At 41.1% G+C, this 18894-nt stretch overlaps 1 protein-coding gene across 8 annotated transcripts in view; it reads right to left on the bottom strand.

Annotated features, from left to right (window-relative positions):
- The window catches only part of znf536 (zinc finger protein 536), a 174403-nt gene that overhangs the window by 84639 nt on the left and 70870 nt on the right, over window positions 1-18894 (bottom strand). For 7 of the 8 annotated variants that reach the window (XM_058382022.1, XM_058382018.1, XM_058382021.1 and 4 more), the window contains one exon: window positions 5342-7590. In XM_058382022.1, coding sequence (XP_058238005.1) covers window positions 5342-7589 — 2248 coding nt within the window. In that variant the 5' untranslated portion in view covers window position 7590. Of the gene's footprint in view, window positions 1-5341; window positions 7591-10898; window positions 11049-18894 lie in introns of those variants that run through there. The other variant, XM_058382020.1, reaches the window with a different exon arrangement.

The raw sequence follows: 18894 nt of genomic DNA, 5'->3' as shown, positions 1-18894 counted from the left end.
ATCCAACACAGCATGGCTGTGGGAGAAAAGGCAATCTGTGTGTGACAAGTGTATCATAGTCTAAATACTTATAACGTTCTTATTTTTTTCTTTAAAAAAAAACAGTCAGACAGAAAATAAGAGAAGAAGAAGTAGAAGGAGAAGACTTGGAAAGCCAGGGGAGGGGGTGAAGAGAAAGGGGAAAAGGCTAAAGGAGGATTCTTCTGTCATGGTATCATATGCCTGGTCCTCCATTTTTAATGAGACAAAGGTCAATGTATTCACTTGCTCTTTCACACGAAAGGCACCCCAATCATGCCCAAGTTAACTTGTTCAAACAAAGCACCCTCCTGCCCGGATCCACCATTTGTATGCGTTAGTTTTTTGAGAGAGAGGAAAACGACAGGAAGGAGAGAGAGAGAGAGAGAGAGAGAGAGAGAGACTCATTCCAGAGGAATTCAGCTCTGATGGAGTCAGACAGCTGTCACCCTCCCGCTCTCCAGTCAACATTCCCATCACAGGCACAAAAAACAGCGTGCCATCCTGCCATTCGGCAAATAGTTTCAACTTTCGTGAAAGGGAACTCAGTGTCAACAACAAGGCTTTCGCGCTACAGTGGACTGACTGACCGAAAGATTCACGTTAACTCTTTCTGCTGAGCCCAGCTCCCAGCTCCCTGTATCACACAGGGTTAACACACCACAAGATCACAATTTCCCAATTAAAGCAATGACACCTTCCGAGCCTGCTGAAGAGATGTCATACTGATGCATTTAAAATATTAATATTCAAACAGGCTGCCTACCCCAGCACAGCATCCTTCTGTTACGGAAAGATAAATATTATGTTTTAATTATAAAAACATAAAACAGAAATGGAGAGAGTGATGAAAAAAAGCCCGTCCTTGCCAAGGAGGCTTGTACAGGAGAAAGGTAAGCAATGTTTTGGCAAAGACATGGAATTAAAATCTGGTTGGTATACTGCATGCAGTTTACTTTCTCCAACCTGTTCTCTCTCCCTCTCTCTCTCTCTCTCTCTCTCTCGCTCTCTCTCTCTCTCTCCACTACATTGCTCTGTGTTGTCTCCATAACCAAGCAGGGAATCCTAACAGGATCATTAAGACATAAAACAGACTGATAAATGTTTCATAAGGACTGCCCGGTGACAGCCTCAAAGGAGTACGGGCAGTACAGAGAGACAACACTCTCAGCCTCGCTTTCATATACACTTTGGAATACAATTGGAAATTTAAATATATTGGAAAAAAAAAGAAAAAAAAGAATGCTAATTCCCACTATGGGTAATATTTACAAATTGAGTCTAAAAGAGAGAAGAAGGAAGGATAAGAAAGAAATATAGAGTGGAAAGTGGGCATGCGAGAGATAGAAACCAAATGAGCTACTGAGGGGGAAATAAATTGGCCTTTTATATTGTTCAAGCATGCACAAAAATACTAAGCCTACATTTATCCAAGGCGTGTCAATCAGGCAAGCATTCAGACAATTAATGCGCTGAATGGGGCTTTTATCATTTAAGGACACCAGAGCCCTGACCTACTGTACTGAAATACGGCAGCATAATGAACTCGCCTCACACATTATGACATCTTTTCAGTTTTATTTTGGGGGGGGGGGGGGGGGGCACAAAGGAGAAAAGGCACAATCATGAGATTTAAGGTTTAAGCAGGTAAAGAAAATGTGTAATTGAGAGGCAGGTTTATATTAAAAGTGTTTATGTGGAGAGAAATAATTAAACAGGTGCAGAATGGGAGCGGATCGGGGGGTAAAAAGCAAATAAAAAAGAGGAAATATATGGTAAGTGAGAGAGAGAGAAAAAAAAACTGTCACTTCGGTGTCAATGTATGATAATACATTTATTTTTCCTTACAAACCTTTAGAATTATTTATAACAGTGATTGTATAATCACACAGTGCATGTGTGTGTGTGTGTGTGTGTGTTTATACCTGTCTTTATTTACAATCAGGAAATGTGACACTCTCTACATATTAGCACAGGAAAGGAAACCATGAAACATTTTCCAAATAAAAGGACGAAGAAAGTAAAGCCAGGACATTTTGGTTTTATTTTGACTTTAATTACACAGCAATTACATTGTAACAGTAATTCTGCGTGTGTAATTACCCCCATTGTAACTGCGTAATTAGATGAATATCCATGCTTTATAACCTAAGGCATCCATCGGCAAATCCAATTTCAATTTGTATGGAGCAAGCGTTTCGCTGACACGTTGGACAGTGTTGAGGACTCAGGGATATGTGTGTAATCCTCGCCGTGTTAAAACGCCGTTCCTCTTGAAAATATTTCGACATGGGGGATTTTCAACAGGAGGAAAAAATGTGAGGGGCTATTTTCCAAAAGATAAGGAGAGGAAATAAACAGGTCAGGGGATTGAATATACAGGTATTAGGAGTTTTTCATATAGATCGTTGTGCATGATAAAACTTTCAAACAGACAGACGGATGTCAGCTTTTCATCAAAGACGTCATCTAGTCGACCCTTGACCCCACCGTCCTTCTGATAACCACGCTGACCCCTTCCTTTTCAGTCGACCTTCGTGTGCATTCAGACTGAATGAAGATCCTATTTTGACGCCCCTGCCTCACATAGCATTACTTCAGGTTTCAATAGTGTCTGTTGTGGCATTCAGAATAAACTGCTGTTTAAGGCAATCTTTCCCTCGCTCTTTCTGTCTCTCCATGCTGTCGCTCAAAGGCCTTTCATAATGAATTCAGAAACACTATCAAAAGTGGAGCCCCCCTTGTTTATAGAGCCCAATTCCGAGTGAAGAATCTGAAATAACAATGGATTCCTTCCTCAGTCGAACCAATCTTGTAATAGTAATAAGAAATAAAAGAGGAGATGGGAGGGGAAAAAAAAATGTAATAAAGGAAAAGATAGAGCAGACGTAAAAAGGGCTAGAGATTCCATTGAATGAGAAGCATACATTTAGGGTTGATTATTGAGAGGGAGAGGAGAAAGGTCCTTAAAGGACGTTTCTGAGGCAACTCTCTCTCCCTCTCTCTATCTCTAAACAAGTGTAGTGTTAAAGACAAAAGCGATTGTGTCGACCTTCTTTCACAGTTGAGATGTTATTGTTGATTACTGTAATTCAAGTTTAACTCAAAATTGCAGTGGGTAGGTGGTTTAGAGGTTGGCAGAGCTTGTCGAAGGGGAGGCTGGCAGATGAAGCTGCTGTGTGTTAAAGAGAATTAAAAAAATTATAAAAAAACCTACAGTTGAGAGAGGAAGTCTGTTCTCAGAGGGTGAGAGCAACAAGTGAGATATTAAAAGTAAAACAGAGGTATAGCATGCCACATCCTGTTGCCTAATGTGCAAACATATGTGTGCAGGCAAGTGCATACAGTAAAAATACAGCATGTTTCCTTTATCCAAATATATAGAAGGTATACGTCTGTCTGCGAAACGAAAGTGCGTCTTATTTTCTTCAAAACACAAAATAAAAATAAATGCAACGTGTGTTTTTATATACATGCAACTAATATTATTATTTTAACATAAACTCGTCCAGTGAGGCTTCGTTTCCTCCCTTTGCAGCTCTCACCTGTAACTTTGTTGTGGCTTAGAGAGAAGTGTGTGCTCCAACCAGAAGCAGCGTTATGTTTGTGCACTATGGCTATACATGTTTGAATTTACACGCCTCAGAACGTGTCAGCTTCCCCGGGGCTGTCACTACTACAGAGAGACCTCAAGGTCAATCTTAAGACACAGCTGTGTCAGTGTAGGGACTGGGGAGGGCTACTGGCATCATGCCCTCAGCACCTAAGCTGGGTACCAACATGGGGATTTCAAATGGTGATCACACTTTAACACTAGCAAGGACAAAGAGAGAATGACAGAGGGAAAAAAAAAAAAGGGAAAAAGCTGGAGAACTGTTTATGCCTTAATGAAATCGAGCTTGTCATAAAACAACCATTACTCATATGAACTCTGAATTAATCAATCATGCTTTTAGAAATGTTCTAAGAGGGTTTTTATGACAGCTGAATTATTAAATACATTACTATGTTTTACTACAGGAAAACATAAAACCTGATGCAGAATAAATTAGTATAAGTATATAGTTTCTGCTTACAACCAGCTAATGTAGCTCATCCTGACAATTTGACAATAAAGAAAGATTTCACAAGAGTTTGTAAAATGGCACGAGTTAAACATCGCGGTTTTAAAGTACTTGTAAAAGAGATGCAAAAGACATCAAACTTTCTGCATTAAAATTCATAGCATAATTACTTTCATATCAACCCCTCTCTGGTGAAATGTGTTTAGGTTAAACCATCTCTATACAAAAATAGGCTTTATCTTCCTCTCATTTTCATTAATTCCTAATTGGGGTTGGGGTTGTCTGTTATTATTACTTAGATTAAAATAAGCATAGCCTATTGCATGTTCAAACCCATCTCACTACATGAGGATGATAAGGGAATAAATAAACAATTTCTCCTGTACTGTTGAAATTAAGTTGCTTAGAGCCTTAAGCTAAGCTACAGCCTGCTTTTTTTTTCTCCAGAACTTAAAAGCACATTTTACCATGCAAATGAAGTTCACATTTTTTGACCTGTTTTATATGTATATCTTTAATTAGTGTCTTGTTTAGCTTAAACCAACTGATTATCACATAGTCATGACCTAATTATCAGACAGGCTGCTTAGCTGCAGCATTCTACCGTAAGGAATGGGAAAGTTACCTTTAAAACTTCTGTAATCATTAGCTGCAGCTTCTCTTAATCCCACTAAACACACACTTTATCTCAAAAAAGCTTTGTGTTGCTCAGCTGTGGGTACATTCACTGTCTCTTTCTCTAACGTGGAAATGATTTAATCACTAGTAATTGGTCATGTCCTCAAAGCGCTTTCATGAGTTTTTAAAGTGATATCTGAGAACTGGATGCCATGTGTCATGTCAATTTGTGTCATTAGCCAAGCATCTAATCCAAAGTAAAATGGATGATTGATGGGTATTTGAAGAGACACATCTCCAGGTCATGAGTGAAATGTGGAGCTAAGATGTATAGAGGCTTTTTTTATTATTATTATTATTTGATCAAGACTATTTAAACAGTTTCATTTGATCATTTTAGCCTAACACAAACACATGGGTTTCACTAAACATTAAAGTCTTTGTTTCCTTTTCGGTCTCGCGGAAGAAATGAAACCAACATGCAGAATTAACCCCAAAACTGTTGATTTTTTGAAACACAAAAAAATGTTGTTGCAGTTTACAATGGGCTCAAATAATAGCTATAACTAAATGTCATATACTATACTATAATATATCTATTATTAAATAAATAAGTAAATAAATAAATAAAATGGTCTTACCTGAGGAGGGGGAAGAAGGATGGGGGCTGTCATCCTGCACACTTCCTGTCTGGGAGTGGCCTCCTCCTGCCCCACTTTCCTCTGTCACATTGGACGAGCCTGGGGTGGTGGAACGGCTGATGGACTGAGACTCAGGGTCACTGGCGGAGCCACGCCTCTCATCTAGGCCATGCTGCAGACCCTCTTCCGGGCGCCGGTCCTTGCTATGCACCCGAGAGTGGACCACCATCTGGTGATAGGTTCTGAATACTCGACCACAGTCAGGACACTCAGTGGGCTTATCTTTCATGCTGGCCAGGCTGTACTCAAGCCCCTGGCCAAGGCCCAGGCCACCGTGGTGAGGCAGGAACTCACGGTGACCATCAAAGCTCCCAGCTTCTTCCTTCATAGACATTATGCTTCCACCAGTCCTTACCCCATGAAGGGCATCATGGTGGTTCTTCTGCTTGGTGCCATCACTGGAATCAAGAGTAGAGTGCTCATGCTTGTCTTTTCCAAAGGGCACTATCCCAGTGGCACTAGCCATTTCTTCTTCTTGCACATGAGCTCCATGGTGATGATCTTTTGGCATGAAAGAACGCTCCATAGCCATGCTGCGTGCCATGATCTGCCAGGCCTGGTAACTATTAAGTGGATCCATTTCTGCCACCTTTGCTGCTGCCTGTAAGCGCTCCATACAACTTGACTTTAGGGGAGGTACCAGGTTCAAGCAACCTAAGAGTGAGCGCTTCTCATTCTCCCCCAGACCATGACTCATGCCGGCCATTGGTCCCAGCAGCTTCCCCAACATTTCTTTCTCTTTCATAGCTATGCCAGCCTTGGCCAACATTTGGTGTTGTTGTTCAGCCAGGCTCTGCTTTTCAGGACTGAGGAAACCACCTTGCAAACAGGAGATGTAACGTGAGTACAGGTTGGCATGGGCTTCTTGTGCTAAGCTGCTTATACTGTTGACAGAGGGCCCATCTTGCTCAGCTCCGCCTCCAATCGGAGGCTTACTCTTAATGGCAAGCTTGTTGAGATGCACCTTCATATGATTTTTCAGGAACCAGGGCTCCTTGAAGCGACGCCCACAGATCTGACAACAGTGCTCAAAGGAGTCCTTGTGCTTGCGCATGTGACCCTTCAGGAACCAAGCCTGGCTGAAGATCTGGCCACAGACATCACATCGAAACTCGCTGGCAGGCTTCTCTCCACTGCCAGTTCCTGTGCCCTGCCCTTGGCATGACTCAGCAGTGATGTGTGCCTTCTCTACGTGACTGATGAGGTCTTCTTCCTGGGAAGCAGCAAACTCACAGAGAGTGCACTTGTAGGGTTTATGAAGGATGCGGATATGACGCTCCAGCTCCTCACGCTTTTTGAACTTGCCTTTGCAAAAGGTACAGCGGAAGCCTATGGCTGGGTTAAGTGCCTGCTCATCTTGTTGGTTAGTGCCTGCTGGCTTAGGTGAGGCAGAGGGTTGTGCGAGTCCATCTGATGTGCCTCCCAGACTTGTGGGTGTTAGGAGGCCACACGCAGAGCTGGGTTGTTGCTGGTTTTGGTTCTGCAGACCTAGGTGGGGTGGAAGCGATTGTGAAGGCTGCAGCAAGCTGTTTCTCATTTGCTTATCACGTAGGATGGCACGCTCCTCCAGCTCATGAAGAAGCCGGTTTTCTTCACGTACGCGACCACGACCCTTCCCCAGACTACCCAACTTGTGGGTACGGAGATGAATCTTGAGGTTGCCCTTCTGGGCTGCTCGGTGATCACAGTAGGGACACTTGAAGGGCTTCTCACCAGTGTGGGTGCGCATATGCAAGGAAAGGATGCTGTTGAAGCGGAATCGTTTTCCACACAGTGGGCATGGATACTTGCGATTCTTGCGGGCATCATCTTCTATGTCATTCATCTGAGACATGATTCCCAAATTTTGCCCATTGAGGAACTGCTGCAGGTCGACACGGCCATTGAGGCCTCCTAGGGCACCTGCATCCATGTTACGGTTCAGCTGATTGGCTAGCAGAGCCATCTGGCTGCTAATCGGCTGACTTGCCAGTGCAGCATGTGTTTTCTCATCCAATGGGGTGGCGGCTTTTTCCTCTGTGATTTGTTGGCGGCTTGGAAGGTCAGAAAAGGCGTGGCCAAGTTGGGCAGTCAGCTGATGCAGCTTCTGACTGATTGGGTAGCGGCCATTAAGCATGGCACTGGTGATATGGGTGTCAGCATCCGGGACCGCTGAGGACACACCAAGGCACAAACTCGAGTCTTCCATCCTGCAATTGTGAAGAGGAAAGACAGAGATGGCATTAAGTCAGTGCACACTTTCAGATAGCTTGAAGGCAAAATATATTGTTTGCAATCAACAGAAATTATAAATGAGAGTTTGTGATGAAAAAAGAAAAAGCAATACTAAAAAATAAATACCAGCTAAAGTGTTCACATGTAAAGATTCACATTCACACTAGCTCACAAGTAATACTTATTGTTTGCAAGAATGTAGTTGTGAAGGCTCATTCCACAAAAATCCCACCACTATCCTGGGTGGTGTGCTAGGAGTCATGTTTCCCAAGTAAACAATATCCTGAACAGATTTTGGCACAGAGACAAGCACATTTCATCGATCACTAAAGAAGGTGTAGGAGTGGAAAAAGCTTCAGTGATAAGGTGCAATTGATATGTGAAATTGGAAGCTAGAAAACAAATTCTCCTCACACGTTTCTTTGGTGCTTTATGCAGTCTGTGTGTGGGGGGAAATAGTTAATAGCGATGACTGCACTACAGTGACAAGTGTGAAGAAAAAAAGTGAGTTTATCTCCTTCTGATTTATGAAGTACTACATGTACTCACACTTGGGGGAAAAGCTGTAACTCTCAGAACTTTTTTCTCAAACAGTAACACAATTTTTGAGGCAATAATTACCCAGTAAACATGGCAAGGCACTGCATAATTAAACTACTTGGGCCCATCCTATCAGAATTCCTCCAATTACACGCCTTAATGAAACAGAGCAGTGCCATTGTCATGAAGCCGTCGCAATACTACAATTATGATATTAACAATAGCACTTAAAACCAAGGGGTTACTCCAGTAAACACACACCCTTATCTCACTACTGCGACACTTGTCTTGGCGTAATTTTTCATTAAGAGGCGCATTACGTTTGATGCGAATCACTTTGCTCTCGCCTTCATTTTTTTTTCCCCCTCTTTCTTTCTCTCTCTCTCTCTCTCCACTCTCACTCTCGTATGGCTTCCGATGAGTAGAAAACAACAGTTGGCATTATTGAAAGGGTTCCCAATGTATCAGAAGCTTCCCAGGCATTTAAAATGGCCACAGAGCAGCTCAGTGCACCACCAGGATGAAATGAATACACAAGCAGAGTCTGTTGTCATCTGGCACGGTTGTGCAAATTTAGGATGCTGTGCGCTGTCTTAAGGAGGGATAATGGTTTCGCAACATTCCCCTGTGACAAACAGGGTCAAGCTTCAAAAACAATAAAGCGAGATTTGCTTTGGTCAACAAAATATTGTATAATATCTAATTAAGCTGATTAGTATGCGGCTTAGTAACAGTGGCCATGTGCTATAACACATGACTGTAATTATAAAAAAAAATCATTTCAAGGCTGACTGCTAAGTGTTAGCATGAGAGACATTCTTTTTTTAAAAGTCAAAGGCAGGGACAATTACCAGCAATGAAAATGAAGCACCTTTAGTTAAAAACACAATGCATTTCAGTGATGCTCTATTCCAAGCCGTTTTCTCTCTCAAACACACACACACACACACACACACACACACAGGGCAGGGAACTTGTACAGCTTGGTCATTAATAAACCTTTTAAATGGTGCAGATTGTCCCAGTTTACCTCAAAGGAGAGCTAATGACTCAGCATCCTGTCTTCACAACATGAGCTTCGCGACACTACTTTTTCTACAAGCATATTCATTTTGCGTGCAATATTTTACAATATTTTATACCGAGTTATTCACATTCACACACAAACAGTAGCAGAACATTAAAAAAAAAAAAAATCAAACACACACAGTCGGCGTTGTTTTAGGCAGTGGGTGGGAACACATATTCGCTGACACTTGGACTTTAAGGGCTCTAATAAGGGCTGCCTGTTTGTTAGCTATTTACTCTTCCTACGCTTTGTTGGTTGTGAACTCTTATCGCTCTGACATGAATAAAACACTGTGGTCACTTTCAGTTTGTGCTGAATGCATTGTGGGCTGCTGATGGATGCCATTTCACTTTGTCCCCCTGCTACATCTTTGAGGAATGTAAAGAAAAACAAGCACTGGGTTGGAACAATGCTCCGTAGGTGTATTATGGATTTAATGACTGGTTATGAACACACTCACGCGCGTAGGCATGCAATGCTGCTCAAATCTACATTGCTAAGCAATTTTTGGTATGAATTCTCATATTCAGCAAAATATAATTTGGGGAGCAAGTTTAAGACAAACATACATTACTGATGGGTTGGAATTGTGCAGATTTAGCTGATGAAATGAATTAAAATTTTCAGCCCGAGTCAATAACGTCGGGCTCATATTTAGTTTTATGCCAGCGCTCATGACTCCGGAGTTTCTTGAGTCAGAGAACTGTTAAAATTGATGTTAAAATTAGTTTAACTCGCTTTTTGCTGTCCCTGCAGATATTAGATGAAGGCTCTTTGAAAGTGGCTGCCATGCACACTGCAATAGAAATGTATGATTTCAGCAAGGCCTGATGAGCTGTTGCTCATTTGGAGAGATAGCAGCTTGCCCTTTTCTTCAATTTGATTTCCTTCTTTATCTTTACCATATAACAAAGGCAGATAGACAAAGGAACATTGTGAAATGAACTGACGAATCCAGTTTGTTTTTGAACATACCCTCTCTGACGAGTGTATGCAAATGAGGTGCATTAATATGCTTTTCTTGCTCCCAAGTCATTCCATTTTTTTTTTTTTCCTGATTAAAAAAGGGCATTTCATATGGTTAAAAATGTGACACGTACTTGCAAGACATAAGAACTGTTTCTCTTACACTCATACACACACACACACACACTCAATGCAATCTTTTAAAAGGCCATCCAAAAAAAATGCTCTGTGGGAATACTCAGTGAGAGGCATCACTATGGTGCAATTATCTACAACATGCATATTTTCCACTGTATAATCAGTAAAAGCTCTATGCCAAGAGCCTTATCTCTAAAGAAACATAGGAATTAAAACCTACGTCATATTAGTGCTCTTAAATTCGATAATACTGGCATAGTTAATCCAGCCCCCAACTGAATTTGCAGAATCGGGGTCAAAATACTACAGATATCCATATATTTATAACAAAAGGAAAATGTATAGTATCAGATTTGCAGACTAGATCTTTAAACTCTGTAACACTTCTAGTGGTTTCCTCTGTGCACTATGACCAGATAAAAATAGAAGAAGCATATATATATATATATATATATATATATATATATATATATATATCACAGCTTTAAAGTTTAAAGGTAATATCATTTTTGAAACATAATTCAAGTTCATATACATCTATAACTCTTACAGCTGTTAGCCTGGCCTCACCTATTTGCAAGAGTGCCATTGGTTGGTGGTCCACAGCAGACACACTTTCTAGCTCTTCCTTCTTGTGGACCCTTAATTTCCCTGTTCAGGTCTGGGACAGCCACTCGGCAGCTGTGAGACTGAGGCTGAGACAAGGTCTGTGTGTGTGTGTGTGTGTGTGTGTGTGCATGCGCGTTTCTTTTTTTTCTTTTTTTCTAGTACCTGCCGCACATAGTTTAAGAGCAGCCGCACGCTCTAATTAATGCTAAGTTTCTCACCAAGCTTTTTAAAAGCCACCGAGACTTCCTCTGTTGGTGTGTTCTCACACGGGAGCCAGTGGCATGCATGTCTGTGGTTAATACACAGCCTTTCAAGCAACACGGCAAAACAACCGGATTCGTGTCTTATCTTATGCTTAACTTTCTGTCTTGCACTGCAAATTGCTCTGCACCGCACACCTTAATTAGAAAGTAAAAACCGACACTGTGTATCCTTGTAGGCCTTGTAGGGTTTTGTTGTGTATATATTTTCTCATCCAGAGACTGCTGGCATCTGTACTTAACGTGCTTAAATTGTATTATTACCTTTGCGGATTATGCATCACAGATGTACAATACGTTGTAAGTTCCCATGGCAGTCTACACTAAACTTTCACCTTTGCTATTACTTGGATGATTGTGCTAACTATCTGTGATCTGATTGTGGTTTTACTCAAGCAGGGTGCATTTACAACTTTGCAGGGATATTTGTTACTTCAGCTGAAAACTCGAACTAAACTGTGGTGCATTTGCTGATTTTGTTATTAAGTTATTAACAATAGAAATTGTTTTTCAATAAGGATAAAGTTGGAGGGGGGGGGGTTATGATATCTAATAGCCCACATATGAGGAACTTTCAGGTCGGAAAATCAACCGGTTGTCAACGCAAGATAAATTCTAGGAAACAGCCCAAATAGAAAAACCCGAAGCACTGGGTTTTTACCATTGTGCAAGTTATTTGTATGTTTTAGTCAATGTAAAAAAAAAAGTCATGTATTTTACAAAAGGTCTACAAAAGGGTAAAGGTAAGTTGTAAGTGATAAATGGTTTAAAAGTGCGGTATCATTACATCTTGAATATTGTCATTTTGCTCACCTACACAGTCAAAGACTAATCATCAAAACATCAAAATCTATGCAATGCTCCTGCATCATTATCATCATCATCAAAACAGTAAAGAGCACATACACTCTCTAGACAGATGACAGCAGACAAAGTTAAAATACACAAATAAAAGAATAGAAAATTTAGCCAAAAGAAACAGAAATGCCTGAATTAATAATCATTGTTAGCGTGAACAGAGATCAGTCAAGTGAAGAGACGGGGATGAGGCTCATGTTTAAATGCCGGGAGTGACTTTTACCTCACATGAAGAGACAGAGACTGATGCGGAAGATGCTGATAATTAAAGGGAGATTAAAGTGTCACTTTCCATTTTCGACTTATAATTTTTTAAACTTCTGCATGTTGATGTTTCCGTAAGGATCTGAATGTAGAGGCAGGGGGGGGGGGGGGGCTCATTTAATAAATAACCTTTTCGGATTAAACAGCTTGATTTATGTATACGTCTAAGAGAACATGTCTGACTTGTTTCAGAAAAATAAAAATGTAACCTCATGATCTGACGACTTTATGCGCCCGTGTCCTTGAGCTGATCCCATGCTGGATCTCACAAATCAGGGTGAAGTGCGTAAGTACAGCTCTATAAAACACACACCACTACAGCTGAGCCTTGAACTGGCTCTGTAAAAGGCAACTTTTTAAAGTATGTCCCAACTCATAGAGGACATAAAGCACGTCTTTTCTACATGCACAACATCACGTGGAGCTCTTAAACGATTTCATCGTTTTAATTACACGCATTGCTCCAGATTTATATCCATGTAAAGAAAAAGAAATAAGAAACAATCAGCTATTCATTTGAGTAATGTAGATCATTATTAGTTACTTTGTAATCCTGGGCCCATATTGATCAAAATTCATTGACTAATTACTATGAGGTACTATGTTAATTAATTATAATGGAGGTCATCATCATTAATAAATCAATCATTATTTACTCAGCTTAAAAGTCAGCTCCAGTTCCACACGGTCATTAATGACTTTGATATAAAAAAATGAGGTGAAGAATTGAAAAGTGGTGGCCATATGGTGCATATCTAATGTGAGGATATGATGTGCATGCTACGTATTTATGGACGTATGGGCAGAAATGCACGAGAGATAAATCATGAACAGATCGTGGCTCGAATCCCGCTTTGTGCATATTAGTGTCTCAGGCCTCCGTCTCTCCCTCTCTCTCTCCCTCTCTCTCTCCCTCTCTCTCTCTCTGTGTTTAGTCTATTGCAGGTGGTCTTCAGAATGCATCTAATTAATCCAATAAAACGTGCCTTGTTTTTCTTCCTCTCGATGCTCTTTGACTGAACTGGATTATTAGTGGCTGTAATGAGGCATTAAGGCAAGGTTCCCAGCACAAGAACTAAACTGAATCAAACGCAAAGACACACAGGCTGAAAGAACAAAGCCATTTTCATTGTGGCTCGTCGCAAAATGGAGGTGGTGTTCGTGTATTTGTGGTTAAAACAGAAAACAGTTTGTGCGGCCTAATTATAGGAGTATGACTGCAGACTCCACAACAAGCACTATGAAACGGTCATGAATATATTTGGCTTGGGTAACCTTACTCTCTTTGCTTCCACCCCCGTCTTTATTTCTCATAATTCTCTCTCTCTCTCTCTGCCTTACACAATATATCATTGAGGAGGTCTTAAGAGAACTTTTCAACAGGTAGTTCAGCTTTCAGCTCATCTCTACAGATCAGTATGAGGCTAGGAAAAAAGGAGAGGAGGAAGAAAAGAGAGAAAAATGCTGCTCTTTTCATCCCTATGTCAGACAGGCTTGTTGGGATGCCAGGGGAGGCGAGATCAATGGGAGACCAGAGAATTCCCACAGTTCATTGTACTGCTTCGCAGCATCATCATCGTCATCATCATCTTACGCCGGTCAAAAGCTCAAAGCATCCCTTTATGCTATCTATTCACGGTGTTATCCTGAAGTACAGCAGATGTACTGTGTGTGTGTGTGTGTGTGTGTGTGTGTGCGTGTGTGTTGTGCAATGGTATTCACAGCAGTGTGTGGGGACTCCTGCCTGTAGATTTTACGCTGTGTGTAGGGAGGAAGATTAATAACTTTGAGCATTTGTTAAGCAGACAGCAGGCTGGAGAGGAGTGTTGGTGGGGGTCTTGAAATGAAGATGTGTGGGGTGCTTCCAAAAGGTGTTCATCTCACATACAAACATGTAATGAATACACGTGTTTACTGTTTTCTCTGATTAATAGAAGAGTCATAGTTTCACACTGGGCTTGATTGCAAGTTTTTCTTGGCCAAAAAAATGAGAAAAAAAAACCCCAACTAACTCTGTTAGCTGCACCAGTACGGCATACTTTTATATACGAGGACCAGTAAGAGAACACCATAGGTCATTGGACTATGCAATTCAGATTATTAAGCTCTTTTTTTCCCCCAGCTTTCCGTGTCAGAATTACATAGAGGCAAATCTGATGAAATGCAGTGAAAGTAAAGGCAGTCCTGTGAGCACTGAGCTCAGCGGTCATCCATCCTCACGGCCTGCTTCAGTTATCCCAATGATCCCAGATATGACAAATTAAACATGTTTTCAAACCTACCAAAACATCTGTTTTGCATATTCAGTCTTTTGAGTTTTCGAGATTAGTAAATACTTTTCAGTGTAAGGTCATCCTTTTTCAACTTGAGATAGAGTTTAGGAATGTTTTGGCTCTGACATGCCCCCTAGTGGATATTGCTTTTAATCGTCCAGATGTACATAAAGTATGGAGGCGAGTGCGTGAACAACGACGCTCGCATTGCTGCTGCTTCTGGATGTGGACTTATAAAAGTATAAATCAATCTCGTTGGGATGAAATCGAACACAATCCAGCTACAGCAAAGTTTGTATTTGTACAATTTACCTAATAAAAATTGTATTTTAAATCGTAAATGTATTTGTGATTCATGTGCTATCAACGTGAATTTCTTCTAATTGTTATGGAAAAAATGATGAAATGTTTTGCGTAAGTCTAAATCTTAAATTGCTACCTTCGTGATATCTCTTCCATTACAATCGAAGGATTTGATTCCTCTTTTTTTTTTTTTGTCTCTTAAGCCCATTTGTAGCATGTGTGTTCCCTTGCAGGTAGTGGCAAACATAGCTTACCTTTCCCGGAACCTTCAAATGTCAGTATAACCCCTGAATAAGTGAATATCAGAAATAATTGCTGCTTTCTTTTCGCCCATGCTGGTTCTGTTCGTATGAGTTTTGCATAATGACTTCAACAAGGGGTGTTGTTTTGACAGGTGGTGAAATCAAGTCGGGAGGAGAGGGAGACAAGGTTCAATTTAGTTTGTGAATCTTTTAATTGTTGCATGGCTAATTAAAATAAAAGCATGTGGGAAAGAGAGAGAGAGGAAGAGAGAGAGAGAGAGAGAGAGAGAGAGACAGAACAAATCTCCTTAACACGCTACACTATTTACCACTGCTTGTGTGCATACATGGGCTCTAAATTGTGTCTTCAGGCAGTTAGATGTATGCACAACTGAAACAGAGAAAAGAAAGAGAGAGAGAGAGAGACAGAGAGAGAGAAAAAAAGATCTGCTGCTATTTCCATGTACTCACTAGCTCTTCATAACTGGAGTCACAAAACAAATGTATGGCTAATTAGAGGTACTCATTATGGAAGGCAAGTCGAGTAATTATTTTACATCACGCCGCCATTAATTGAATGATTCTTCAGTGTCTTTTGAAAATCTTTTCTTTTTTTTTGCCTCGTCCCCCCCCCCTCCTTACATGAAAGACGATAAGAAAAGACAAGACCATAAACAGGTAGAGGAGCCATATGCTCTTGACTGAAAAAGCTCTTTCTGTCATGACAAATGGGCTTCCGCTGCATGTCTTTTTAATACAGGTGGCGTTAAATCTGCGCTTGTGCCGTCACTTTGATACCCCCCCCACCCACCCCTCAAACCCCCACCCCACCCACCCCCACAGCGAATCTGAAACTTTCATTTCGAAGAGAAGCTCTCTGTCACGCCCGTTATGCAACTGTTCTGGGTATGTCCATAAAGCATGCTTTTTAAAAGGCACATCCTGTTTAAGAAAAGCCAGTAATCTTATCAAAACCATCAGGAAGTCAGACTTCAGTGGAAATGCTAGCAATTCTTTGCATATGTTACAATATTTTTGTACTGCTATTGTTTGCAGCTGCGACTTGTACTAAGGCCAAATGATAATGCAATGTTTTTCTCCTCTCCTCATACTTCAACATTAGTCACAATGTTCATATCTGTCAGTCACCAGCAAACAGTTAAAGCGAAGAGTGGAGGATATAAAGAAAGTGCTCTTGTTTGTTAAAAGCAAATTGTGTTTTAGTGTAAGCTAACCAAGAGCCTCTGGAGAAACCAAGAGGGTGGAGGACCCAAGGGAGAGCAGGGTTTGAAAGGTCCGTGTTTACTTATCGCTCTTTGTCGGAAATGGTGTGGCTGCTTATTCCAGGAGAAATGAAAAGAAAGAAAGGGAGAGAGAAAAAAAAGGGAGAGAGAGAGAGAGAAAGATATTACTGGAATATCGAACCGCATGTTACACAGGGAACTGTTTGACATCTACAATAGGACTGGTCAACGGTGATTATGAGAAAACTACTCCAGGAATTCTTTTTAGTGAGCAGGTGCTTCACAGAGATTTATAAACATTTAAAAATGGATACAGACGCGGGGTATCTAACATTTCTGACAGATAAGAAGGAGTCAATTTGACCTAGAAATACCATCCTGCTGCATGATGGCCACTGCACTGGCTTTTATGTTGTCTGTGCTCAAGAGAGAGAGAGAGAGAGAGAGAGAGGAAACAGCCAGGTTTGGCCCCAAAGTTGGAATCCAGATATCTCTCCTCACTCTCTGTCTCTCTGTCTCTGTCTCGCTCTCTCTCTCTCTCTCTTTCTTTCCACATTTTTATCATTGCTTGCTGCCCTGTTTGACCTTGAACATGATCACTTACTCATCCTCTTTCAAAGGCCACTGTCACAGCTGCTGTACAAAGAAGAAATACAAGATAGAAGGCGCAGAGTGAGAAAGAAAGAAAGAAAGAAAGAAAGACAGAAAGAAAGAAAGAAAGAAAGAAAGAAAGAAAGAAAGAAAGAAAGAAAGAAAGAAAGAAAGAAAGAAAGAAAAAAAGAAAGAACAACTTTGTTCAGAAAAGAATCTGTCTCACTTCTGTAAACGTGTGCTAAGTTGACAGCTACCGCGTTAGCGTGTTGCATGTGTTTTAACAGAGCAGCACACGCCTGCTAGCATGTTTAGCAGCACTAACTCCATGCATAATCGAAGCTGGATAGGTTGTGACCTCTGTGTACACTCCCACTGTCTGAAGCTCCACAGATGGGAGGATTTTATAGGCTGTTTATACAGCTCACGCCGAGATTAATTACAGTACAGTCACCATAAATCCACCGCTGGTGTGGACGGAGAAGTACAAAAACCTGGAGGAAAGAAAAAAAAAAAAATGGAGACTGTTTGTGGTTAAGTGTAATTGCGATTAGGAAATTTCACTCGAAGAACTGGCAATATAGTAAATTGTTAAATAATTTTCACAACGCTGGAGAAGTTCACGGCTGAAAGCACAGGTGGAGAAGAGCTGAGGTATTCTGTACGACTGGGTTAAAGTGTTATTGCTGCTAAACTGCTGCCTGAGACACTTCAGGAAGCTCTGAAAAGGGACTTCATCAGCTCCGGCTTCTGACAAAAGCAGGAAAACCTCACACACACACACATACATACACACACGATTTACCAGCCCAAGGGGCTGACACTGCCACCCTGCCTACATCATCCACGTACGTAGAGAGGCTTAATCTGTCTCACCCTCCGCCATTTCAGAAGACCCTGATTCTTGTTTGTGCACCCCTCCTCCTTTCTCTCCATCTTTCTCTCTCTCTTCTTCTCTTCCCTTCCCTCCCTCTCTTCCCCACCTCCCTCTCCATATTTTCTCTCCTGCATCTGATTAAGTTAACAATGTGGCGTTATTTGCATGCTGATTTGGCGAGGTCCCTCTCCTCGCCGCTTGCTCTCACAAACACACAGGCTGGATGGCGGTAATGTGATAGCACAGCAGCCAGCCGATGCAATCTCTCCCCCCTTCAAACCCAGGTGCGCGCTATCCACTTCCCCCTTAATTCCCTCCCAGCTCATATTTTACTCCTCTTTTATTTTTTTCCCTTCATCCTTCTGAGTCGTATAAGGGTTATATTATAATCAAATCTGGTTGCAAAAAAGAAGGGCGGGGGGGATGCGCTGTCTTTTTTTATTAATTATAGACCGCGGCTGATGCGGATGTATTCCGAAAGCATCTTCAAAATAGGTCGACATACAGTTTTCTATTCTTATCACATTTAAATGTCAACATGGTGCAAAGCTCTACAAATTAGTTCAGGCAGACTTCAACCCCCATTTAACATTTAGAGCTCCGTTCTGTAAGCCCCCAATGTGTGATTCAAATCAGTTTACACACACGCATAAAAAGAGAGCCATGCGTCTTTCAAACTTCTCATTTCAATACTGGTATTATTGCCAACCTTTGCCAAGTAATATGCTGGCAGGGAGAAGGGGGGAAAAAAAAAAAAGAAGATATGATATAAAGCAACAGAAACAATGCATTAGCTTTCATGAATTATAGATCCACCATTCTGCACAAGATCTAGGATTTTTCTGCGTCTCCTCATACAACCCGGGAAGAGATAAATAAATCAGAATGCCACAGTCATTCTTTTTACAAATATTGGGATAATAATGTCCACATAAAACTCGCAGAGTGTCTCATTTGAAAGGAAATCTATGCAAAATCCTCTCGGAAAGGCGTGTGTCAATAAAACCGGCTGAAATATTCCAAAATGGTGTCAGTGGAGAACTTT

The sequence above is a fragment of the Hemibagrus wyckioides genome, linkage group LG27, assembly GCF_019097595.1.
Source record: "Hemibagrus wyckioides isolate EC202008001 linkage group LG27, SWU_Hwy_1.0, whole genome shotgun sequence".
Taxonomy (NCBI): Eukaryota; Metazoa; Chordata; class Actinopteri; order Siluriformes; family Bagridae; genus Hemibagrus; species Hemibagrus wyckioides.
Note: the sequence above shows the minus strand (reverse complement) of the source record. Positions and strands in the feature narration are given on the sequence as shown.